The 10466-nt window shown below is 40.1% G+C and overlaps 1 protein-coding gene across 1 annotated transcript in view; it reads left to right on the top strand.

Annotated features, from left to right (window-relative positions):
* sorl1 (sortilin-related receptor, L(DLR class) A repeats containing) overlaps window positions 1-9082 on the top strand; it is a 49658-nt gene extending 40576 nt beyond the window's left edge. Inside the window, exons 38-43 of the mRNA XM_035680368.1 lie at window positions 1175-1339; window positions 2156-2330; window positions 3279-3385; window positions 4245-4437; window positions 5018-5230; window positions 5856-9082. Of these exons, the coding sequence (XP_035536261.1) occupies window positions 1175-1339; window positions 2156-2330; window positions 3279-3385; window positions 4245-4437; window positions 5018-5230; window positions 5856-5923 (921 nt within the window). The 3' untranslated portion in view covers window positions 5924-9082. The remainder of the gene's footprint in view (window positions 1-1174; window positions 1340-2155; window positions 2331-3278; window positions 3386-4244; window positions 4438-5017; window positions 5231-5855) is intronic.
* The last annotated feature ends 1384 nt before the right edge of the window (window positions 9083-10466 follow it).

Below are 10466 nucleotides of genomic sequence, written 5' to 3'. Positions count from 1 at the left end.
ATAAGAGCCGCATGAAACCAGGCAAAGAGCCGCATGCGGCTCGGGAGCCGCGGGTTGGCCAGGCCCGCTCTAAACTCTTTACCAACCATTTCACCATCAAGAGCCTGATCCACGTCTTTGTTTGTCCTGAATTATATATTATATGATTGAGTATTTGCTGATGTTGAACACTGCACCATTACTTCTGTTTAAGTGAAGTTTTTTACCCATGTGTACTTAAATCAATCCAGTGTTAATTCTGAAGAGACGTTTGGGCAGATGTCTGAACCCCCAAATGTCTCTAGTGAAACCAGTCACATCTTTCAGCTTATCCCTCAGTGTTTTCACACTAAAAAGCCAAATTTCTTCCAGCAGAAATGTCTTTGTGAAGATAACGTGTAGGGGAAAAAGGAGGGTTAAATTACCAATCTTTCCTCCTTAAAAAAGAAAGTCAGAGCAGCAGAAGTGGAAATTATTCAGTGTAAAATTTGAGGAATGCAGGTGCAAATGGGAAGTGTGATCTGTCTGCTGTGTGAGCTGCTGTGGGAGTTGATCAAAGTGACATGAATGATTGAAGAATGACTTTAAATTCAACCACTTTAGCGTGTTTAACCGCAGGTACACTGTATTCAAACTAGGGCAGGGATCTCAAACTGCCCTCCATCCCCCTCCCTCCGGCAAGTGATTAAGATGTGAAAAATATAATACAACCCAGCCCGCAAGATTATTAAGGCCCTATTGAAACTGAAGGAATTATTTATTCCCCAGTTAATTGCATTTTTGTGCCCACAACATGCTCTAGAAATCGTGGCACAACATGGCAATGCTGAAAATGTACGTATTACATGGGTATCGCACAGGTAGGGTATAGCTTGACCACCCCCCCTAAATGCAGCCGCCAAGGCACTTTTCACTGATATGGATGAAAATCAGTGATTACATCTGTAATTTTTATAGATCATCATGTCTGACATATGTATATTAATTTGCCTCACATAGACAGCCAGTGTAGTAATAATTAAATTATATAAACAGACATCATGTTAGTAGTGGAAGTAGACATTCTGTTGGTCAATAATTACCCAATTATGTCAACAAATTGTAATGTTGGCCTGTTCCATCACTGTATGACTTTTTTATGACATTTTGTGGTCCGGAGCCGCCATGACATGTCATTTTTGTGGTCTGCATTCAGGTCCGAGCCGTCACTCCCTTCCTGGGTCCTCCCTCGGACTATGCTGTGGTGAAAATGATTCCCAACGAGAGGCTGCCGCCCAGGAACCTCCATCGCGTGCGAGCAGACAAGACACAGGCCATGCTGAAGTGGCAGCCGCCCTACGACGCCCCGAACTCACCTCTGGTACGACACTGTCATGTTACTGTGATATTGATACATGATGTTAAGAATCAGGATAAACGATAAACAAGAGAAGGACTGCATTCTTTTCTCCTTAGAATCAGTTAGGCAAATCTTGATGTTTACACCTGTGCTGGCAGGTGCCTTTAATCCAGAGCAGGACATTTCATGGGAAACTAATCAGGTTTTAAATCTGATTTATTTGTTTATTCGAAAGGTTCTCAGGAATACATAATATAATTATTTGTCACTCTGTATAGACTTTATAATTTGTATCAATACCTCTGTAATACTAGACTGAATATTTCAAATTGTGTTTCTATGTACCCGACTTTACCCAACTCTGATGATACACAACAGGGTTCCCACCAAGTTCTCACACATCCTGGAAAACCTGGAAATTTAGAGACTAGTTTTCCAGTCATGGAAAAACCTGGAGATTCATTAAAATGGCCAAATATCCTGGAAAAATCTATTTTGTCTGGGAAAATGTTAATTGCATTTTAGCCTGCATGTGGTTTAAAATAATGTTGTGCTTAGAGGAAAACTTTAATCAATTCAGAAAGCGGAAGAATCAGCTGTGGTGAGAACAGCCAAGCCACAAAAGCAAGCTAATGCGGAGTGTCCCATAAACGCTGACCATCTACCACCATTTATAAGCAAGTGCTGTTCTGTATTGTCAAGAAAAGCTCCTGGAAAATGTCCTGGAAAAGTTCTTGGAAATGATTTCTTGAAAAGACTGGGAACTTGTTTTGTAACCGTATCTGTTTTTGTTTTTGTGTCTTCCTGTCCTCTCCCTGGCTGTCTGCGTATCTGTAGACGTATGCGATCCACGTGCGGGACGTGATCCGTAAGGTGGAGCGGGACTACAAGCTGACAACTAAGAACAACACAGTGGAGTACCTGCTGAAAGACCTGGAGCCAGGCGGAAGATACAGCGTCTCTGTCCGCCTGCGCAACATGACCAAGGAGGCCAGCTTCACCCTCAGCACAGGTACACTCACTGGATACAAGCTGTGTGTGTGCATCACAAGTCCAGTCACCCCTTTTCTGTCAACTGACAACCCCTGACTAAGTATTTTATGGGTTTTATATTATATTCAATGAATTACAATAACAGTAGAGAACAACTGATAAACTGTACAATGAACCCAAACAGTGAACTGAGCACTATGGATGATTTCTAAGCAACTTATTTCCTGTGAATATTCATAAAAGATTAGGTGGTTATTTTGTTTTTTTAACAGTCCTACATATTTAATATGTTTTTGGTTTTGGAAGGAAAATTAAAAAAGACCTCCAAAATCTTGAGATACTATTTATCAGCCTTACTACTCTACAATACTAGCATGTGGAGAAATCTAAAACTTGGCAGGCACGCTATGCTTAATGACAGTTGCTTAGCTATGTTCGGACAGCTGCTGTACAGTGGGTAAAGCCAACTGTCAAGTGATTAGTCAATCAACAGAGAATTAATTGGCAGCAAATAAACTAAGAAATGTAAGTAATTAAGTAAAGATTTGTAGGTTCCAGATTTTCTGTGTCTGTTCGGATTTACAGTTTTTACCGATCCCTGTTCCGATAAATGAAGCAATAGAGAGCTGACACCTTGTCCTCTGGGAGCTCGTGACAAGCAATATGCTTATTTTGTAACATTTTAAGGAGAGAAAATACATAAATTGATACAATTGAAATGAAAATAATCCTGAAAATCCTGTTTCACTGTGTGCAAATTCATACATCTGGTTAGGATTGTGTATAAAACAACACATTCCATGGCACTGTCTGTGTTTGTGAGTGTGGTGCAGGCTCAGGGCTTTCAGTGCTAAGAGATTAAGCTCCAACATAATGAAGTATGACCTGTCACTTTATATAAGCTATACATGTACAAAGAAATATATTGCTTAAAAAATATAAAAAAAATATTCTCCCTCTGCTGCAGTTCCTCTTCCAGCTCCTGAAGCTGTGAAGATTTTGACAGAAAAAGACCACGTGTTCCTCTTCTGGAAGAGCTTGGCTGTCAGAGAGAAGGGCTTCAATGAGAGCAGGGTGAGACGCCACTGACCAATATCTTTGCTTCAATATGAGTATCTACTACTGTACTTGTCTATAAGACCCCACGCCTTTGTGCTCCAGCAGCTGAGCAAGCCTCGGTCAGAACCTCAGTTAACTTTCTTCTTTCCTGTACTTAGATAGGCATCTTTAGTTAGCTAATGTTAGCAAAACTCTAGCTAACTAGCTAGCTAATCTACATCAGTTGTTAACTGGCAAGTAAGCTGGTTAGCTTGTTAGCTAGTATTTTGCTACAGAGTAAAACACTAACTAGCTAGTAAATCTACATTAATTGTTAGCTAGCTAGTTACATCTAATAGCTAATGTTAGCAAAATGGAAGCTAGTTAGCTAGCTAACAATTGATGTGAGTTAGCTAGCTAACATTAGCTAACTTAAGGTGTGACTATACTGTATGCATGTTTCATCTTTTAGCCATCTGCAAAGCGTGGTTTCTTTTCAACATAGATTAGCCTAGCATAAAGCATATCTAAGTACAGGAGAGGAGACAGTTGAGTGAGCCTCTGACTGTTATTGGAGCACAGAGAAAAAAGGGGAGGGACTTAGGAAGTGTTCATTGATTAATAGACAGTGAGGGAAAACGGAGGAATGGGGAACAGCGTGTGATAGTCCACGTCAAACCAGGGACGTCGTGTTTACTTGGTGTGCTGTAACAGATTACGAGGAGGATTTGGGGCGATTATATGATATTATTATATAATATTATATTATTATTATATATAAAAATGGCAAGATCTAGTCAGCAAGCACAGCAGTAGAAACAAACAGTCCAAAAGAAGCATCTTTTGTAAGTGTGTGGTTTTTGCTCTTCCATCAACTTCTCTATGCTGTCTATAGGGGTATGAGGTGCATGTGTATGACAGTGTGACCAACCAGACGTCCTACCTGGGAAACACCACAGAGACCTATTTCCGCATCAGCAGCCTGCTGGTTGGACACAACTACACTTTCTCTGTGCAGGCCCGCTGCCTGCTCAACGGCCAGCTGTGTGGGGAACCTGCACTCCTGCTATATAACCAGCTGACAGCAGGTAGTGGAACGTTTTTATTTTTCAAATGTAGCCCACAGTCTTGTCAGATGAACTCAAGTACCCCTTCATCAACACCACCAATCGTTCTAAATCTGTTAATTTCAATTGATTTTAAACTAGATGGTATTTAACACTATTGATTATACTCAATAATAATACAATATTTATTTTCATACAGTTAAACTTTAGGTGTTTTGGTTTGTTTAACATTTGCACTACTTGTGGCACAAGCTGAATGTTTCAGCCATTTATCCGTTTTTAGCTAACTTTCTTATTTTTTCTTTATCTCCTACTTTCAGCTATTTCAACCATTGATGACTTTTACACTTCTTCTTACTTATTAGTTTCCATGCACATCTGCTGTTCAGGTGTTACAGCTGACTCAATATGTTGACATATATTTTTAATTAAATTATATCATTTCAATTTATTCAAATGAGTTACTCTGGGGGTACACCTCTGGCAACTGCAGAGGTGTACCCCTGGTTGGGAATCCTTGCTGTAATGATGATAAATCCTAAAGAAAACACAGACTTGCTTTTCCATTTATACTGTACTTGTCACTTTCCCACCTCTCCAGGGGCCAGCGATGCCTCCCGTGCTGAGGGCCACTCAGGAGACATGGCGGCGGTGGTGGTCCCTGTCCTCTTCCTGCTGCTGCTCGGAGTGTGCGGTGGCTTGGTGGTGCTCTACCTCCGACACCGCCGGCTGCAGAACAATTTTACTGCCTTCGCAAACTCCCATTATAACTCCCGCCTGGGCTCTGCGATCTTCTCCTCCGGGGATGAACTGGGTGAGACAATACAGATAGTTTTGACGCTGTGGCCTGACACTGCAGAGATCATTGGGGTTCAGTACCTGGTGGCGGTACTTTGATTGGCTGCTTCAGGGAGTGCAATTTACACAATTGCGGGTGATCTGCATTGGCAACTCCCAGGGATTGGTCGGGGTGGCTGTAAAGTGTCGAAGGTGGGGATTCTAAGGGAGCTGTCACTGACGGGTGTAAAAGGCATGTTCCGATGCAAATTGGAGGAGGCACATGGTCCACCAACAGGGGAATGGCAAAAAATAATTGGGAAGAAAAGCAAGAAGTGATTATAAGGAGTTGAGATGTGTTGTATGGATGCACCTATCAGAACTGTTGCTGTCTTAAAGTAGAGAAAGACAAATGGCTTATGATTCAAGACAGTTTACATACTGCAGAAATGTACTTTTTATGCTTAAGTTTACCTCTTTCCGAGCAGAAGTGGTTTTGTTGCCCAGACTTAAGCAAACTATGACTGAAAACTGAACTGAAAAAAAGTCTTTAGATCATTTTGTGCATCCCCAATTATTTATAGAAAAATACTGATTAGCTTTAACAGCAAAGATATTTTCTTAAACATTCCTTCTTCTTTTCTCCCTCTCTTCCTCTCAAGGTGATGATGATGAAGATGCTCCCATGATCAGCGGCTTCTCAGACGACGTTCCCATGGTTATTGCGTAGCAAGACGTCCCTCTATTACCTGTTTCTCTCTTCTCTTCTCCCCCTCTCTTCTTCTGCCCCCACTCCCCTTTTACTCCCCATCACTCCCCCATCAGTGGCGTGGTACGATGGAGTGAAGAGGAAAACAGGCAGAAACTTCGCCGCCATCCCAAATCTGTCGATGGGAAACAACCCAGATGAGCAGGAAACATGAAGAAAAATGGAAAAGAGAGAAAGAGATATTTTTCAAATATACAATGCACTTTTTTTGGATGCGCAATAACTTATTTTTTATAATATTAAATATATATATATGGGGTCAAAAAAGGACTGTGAGGAAGAGGTGGACACTGAAGCAAACTGTGAAGGATTTGAGTTTGTCGAGCGTGCCAGGGAAAGAGAGACCCTGTTTGTAATGCAAACTCACTATCCATAGGAGCGGTTCATTGCTTAAAGCCAAAAAAGGCATCCAGAGACTGGAATATAGAATGCAGAAATTACACATTAAAAAAAAAAAAAATACAAATATATAGACAAATGCTGTATACAATATATACAAATAGAAAATATCGGAGCAGTAATTGTTACATATTTTGGTGATAGTACAGTGTGTACTATAGCGGTACATGTAACTGGTGGCCAGTGCGAGGCAGTTGGAAGAATTAACTGTGTATCATGTTCCATCATTTATAGAATCTGAAATGTTTGTCTATTTGAATGATCAGCAGTTTAGAAACTGTTGATTGTTATAAACGCATTAACAACGTTTTTTAAAACTCGCAGCGCAACCAAACAGCACAGTGATTTGATTTACCAGTGGCACCATGCAGTGTTCTCATAGATACACCTTTATTTTCCACCACCAGCACACTGTTGTATGTCTGTATGTAGTGGCAACACATGTACCATGATAGGAGAATATTCCTGGCTGTGAGTGGGAGAGAATCCCTCACAGCACTGTTAAGATCATCAGAACTATTTGTAAATATTGGCTTTTAATATGTCCTTTCATTGTAATGCTGCACCATATCATTTTGTAAAATGTGTATTTTTTCTTTTTTTCAACGTTCAGGGCCACAAATTATCGTCCCCAGCATTTTGCCATAGCTGTAGTCGTAGAGGAAGTGGGTTCTCAGGGAACTGTGTCGGAGTGGACACCAGCGCAGCACCACCATCACCACCATGGCTTAGGCAGCACTGTCCATATACTGTTGAATAGGTAAAGAAACCTTTTGAAAGGGTACTGGATCAGCTGTGTGTGGGATGACTGGCAGATGCAGATTATTGTCAGTAGTTGTGATGAAGAGTCAGCCTCACCATCTGGTTTAGAAAAAGATTTAAAGGGTTAATTCAAACAGTCACAAAAAAACATGTCTGAACTGACTGTAGTATCTAGTAATGCAGATAGTTTTGTTTATATTTTCTTAGGTTTTTACATTATTTGTGTGATTTTAACTGCAGCATGTCTTTGCAGAAACAGTGTGCTTGCTACTATACATTGATTTTCACTGGAATACTTTCTAATGAAAACTAGTAGCTCTATTGACACTGTGGTTTATCTGTTTTATCCAAAGTAAGCACCCGATCACACCAGAAAGTGTCTCAATTCATTTACATATCCTCAAGAAATAGGGGGCAGTTCAGTGGAAGTTTTTTAATATTAATGTGGGGCTAGTTGGCAAGCTATTTGCGGGCTGGCAAGCTAACCAGCGTTATGCTAGCTAGCTGTTAACATGCTAGCACTAGACAGCCTCAACAGGCAACCACGCTAGCTTGTTATCCAGTTAGCAAAACAGGGTTAACAGGGACACTGTTTCTGGAAAGAGAATTTAAAATGGGATCTTGTCAAGCTGTGGGAACCACAAATGAAATTTTTAATCCAACTGCATGGCTAGAAACTACGATGCGACGAAACACGTGTTTTTGCCATTTGGATGCTTCCTTTAAGTACGGTGAGACCAATCTTTAGTACCAGTTGATATCGTCTCTCTGTATAGAATCTTAAGTGTTGCACGTCTGTAAATGTTTCAACACAAAAATTGATTTTTGGGAGTCATCGTCTTTGTTCTGCTCCTGCCCCCCTCCCCCTCCTCACCTGAGTCTGTACTGTAGTCCATTAACTGATATTTGTGTTTTGCCTCTCGGCTTGAGCCATTTGAACTGATGGTGTTCTGCTTTCTATTGACCTTGTTCTTGTTTTGTTTGTAAAGATGTCTTCATGAATGTATTTTATATCTGTACTTTTTATGGTACTGTCCCAGCTCATTATGCTACTATCACCGCCTGTGAAGTTAATGCACTCTCTGGTTTTTGCCCTCGCTACAGTGAATTAGTAACCCATCCCACTGTGGACAACAAACTTTTTTGTCGTTACTCTGTAGACTGGCTTCTGCAGACAAACCTTAGCTGTTTCAACACAAGCCCAATTTACTAACCCCCGAGCAACAAAGCATTTTTGTCAGATAGAGCCCAGATATTTCCTGCATCGCATTACTTTCATCATCTCTTTATTCCCCAGATTGTTAAACGGTGTCTGTACTGACATATAAGGTTTCCTCGAAACTTAAGCTTGATTGAACGCAGCTCCTCGCCCTGTTCATGACATACTTTGTTCTGTTTTCTTGGCCTTAAAAAACAGATTTTCTGGCATTTATGCTGTTTTTTGTTGTTTTTTTTTTTTTTTTGCTCTGTTTTCTAATGTTCTGTTTTGCCACATAATGCCTTATTAGAACACATTGGGTTTCTATGTAATGTACTGTTTGTATGATAGAACACAAGTGCACATGCATGCATACACACAGTCACACCCGTACACGAGGCTAAGGAGGATGAAGAGTTACTGCTAGGGCATTTTGTCAGATCACTGCTCCTTTCTGTGTCGGCTGCTGTGAGTCAGCCTCTCACTCTCTTTTTAGTCAGGTTTTACACATGTACAAAGTATAATTATTGGTTATTATGTGACCGTTTGCTCCCCACTTGTCTTAATGTCGACTCTCGTCAGATAGTTTGCTTTGAAATGTCGTTGGGCACAGTTTGATCATGTTGGACTTGGCCATGTTTGAAGATGTTAATGTCTTGCTTGCTTATCTTGGAGGTTGCAAGTATAATGAGATGTCTGGAGAAGCAGTGTGAGGTGTTTTAAAAACCACTTATACTGAAATAAACTTGCAGAAAATCCAACTCTCTCGTCCCTTTCTTTTATTCTGTGAAGGAAACCTCGTAATGTCAGTAACAGATGTGGAAATATAAGTAACAGTTGTGTTTTCACGTAACGTAGAGAGAAGATATGGTGTCATGTATGATCAAAATGCAAGAAGCATGAACACTAACATACAGTATACAGATGGTATGTGTTTGCCTCCCACATGAACCCTGGGAGACTATAAGGGGTGCCCTAGGAGTGACCCTCAAATGTAATTTGGAGCATGAAATGTTCAAATGCCCACAATAATTTTAGTCTAGTATTTTATTATAATCAATTAAAAAAATAACCAATAAAAAACTGTTATGAATAAAATTCGCATTAAATATAAATGGCGTCTTTTAAAATGTAACTTTGTTTTTCTATTGTTTCTTGTATTAACATCTACACTGCCCATTTTGTGTTTGAATCCGTCTAAAGACAACTGTCCCAAAACATTAGCTGAAGTCCCACCCCTGGGAGCAGCAGCTGGGGCACTGATTGGCTTGCTGCTGTGTGTTGGCAGGAGTCCGGCAATCAAACCAACTAGACTTAAAGCATCTCAGAAAATCATTCTATGAAAAATGTGCTGGTTACAAAAGCAACACTGACACTCTGCTACTAACCATATATATGTACATAACCATCTACATTAAAGTCCCTTTTTGAGATTGAAACAATGTAATTTAGTGCTGAAAAAAATTTCAACTAACAGAGTATGAACTGACATTATCAAGCACACATGCCCAGAATTCTCTGGTTCCAGCTCAAGTGTGAGGAGTTGCTGCTTTATATCATTGTAAATGAAATATCTTTGAACTGCTAGCTAGACAGAAGATGTTTGAAGACTTTTAGGCGGCCCTGTACCTGGAATTGGCATTACCACGCTGCTGACAATTTGAACTCTTACTGTGACTCATTTGTTTGGCTTCCAACCAGTGTGTTGTTTTGCGTGGCCTTGTGTTCAAAATCTATATATTGGCGTTCCAGATGTTTCATCTTAGCTGGTCAGGATATTTAAAGTGTTTGTAAAACTATTACAGAGCGAAGGCCCACAGCTTCCCCTTACAGCATGATTATCATCATGTCTTAGCAAATACTGATAAGGTTGACTATATCTAATAAACAGCTCCCTCAAGTGGGTGGAAGATGCCGTAATGATCTGGGTCAAACTTAAAATCAACATTTTAATTTAAGTTGCAAAGTGTGACATACAATATGATAAAAAGGTTTAAATAACAATTGCAAGTTGTTAGGCCTAGGAAAGTAACATTTTTAATTGTGCCACCAAATCAAGCTAGCTATTGCTCCAACAAAAGTTTTTTGATAACTATTTAATTTTGATTGCAACAATTGTTAACACATCCTGCTGGCTCAGAGCAT

Source organism: Morone saxatilis, unplaced genomic scaffold (assembly GCF_004916995.1).
Source record: "Morone saxatilis isolate NCDOM2014 unplaced genomic scaffold, NCSU_SB_2.0 Contig8, whole genome shotgun sequence".
Lineage (NCBI taxonomy): Eukaryota > Metazoa > Chordata > Actinopteri > Moronidae > Morone > Morone saxatilis.
Note: the sequence above shows the minus strand (reverse complement) of the source record. Positions and strands in the feature narration are given on the sequence as shown.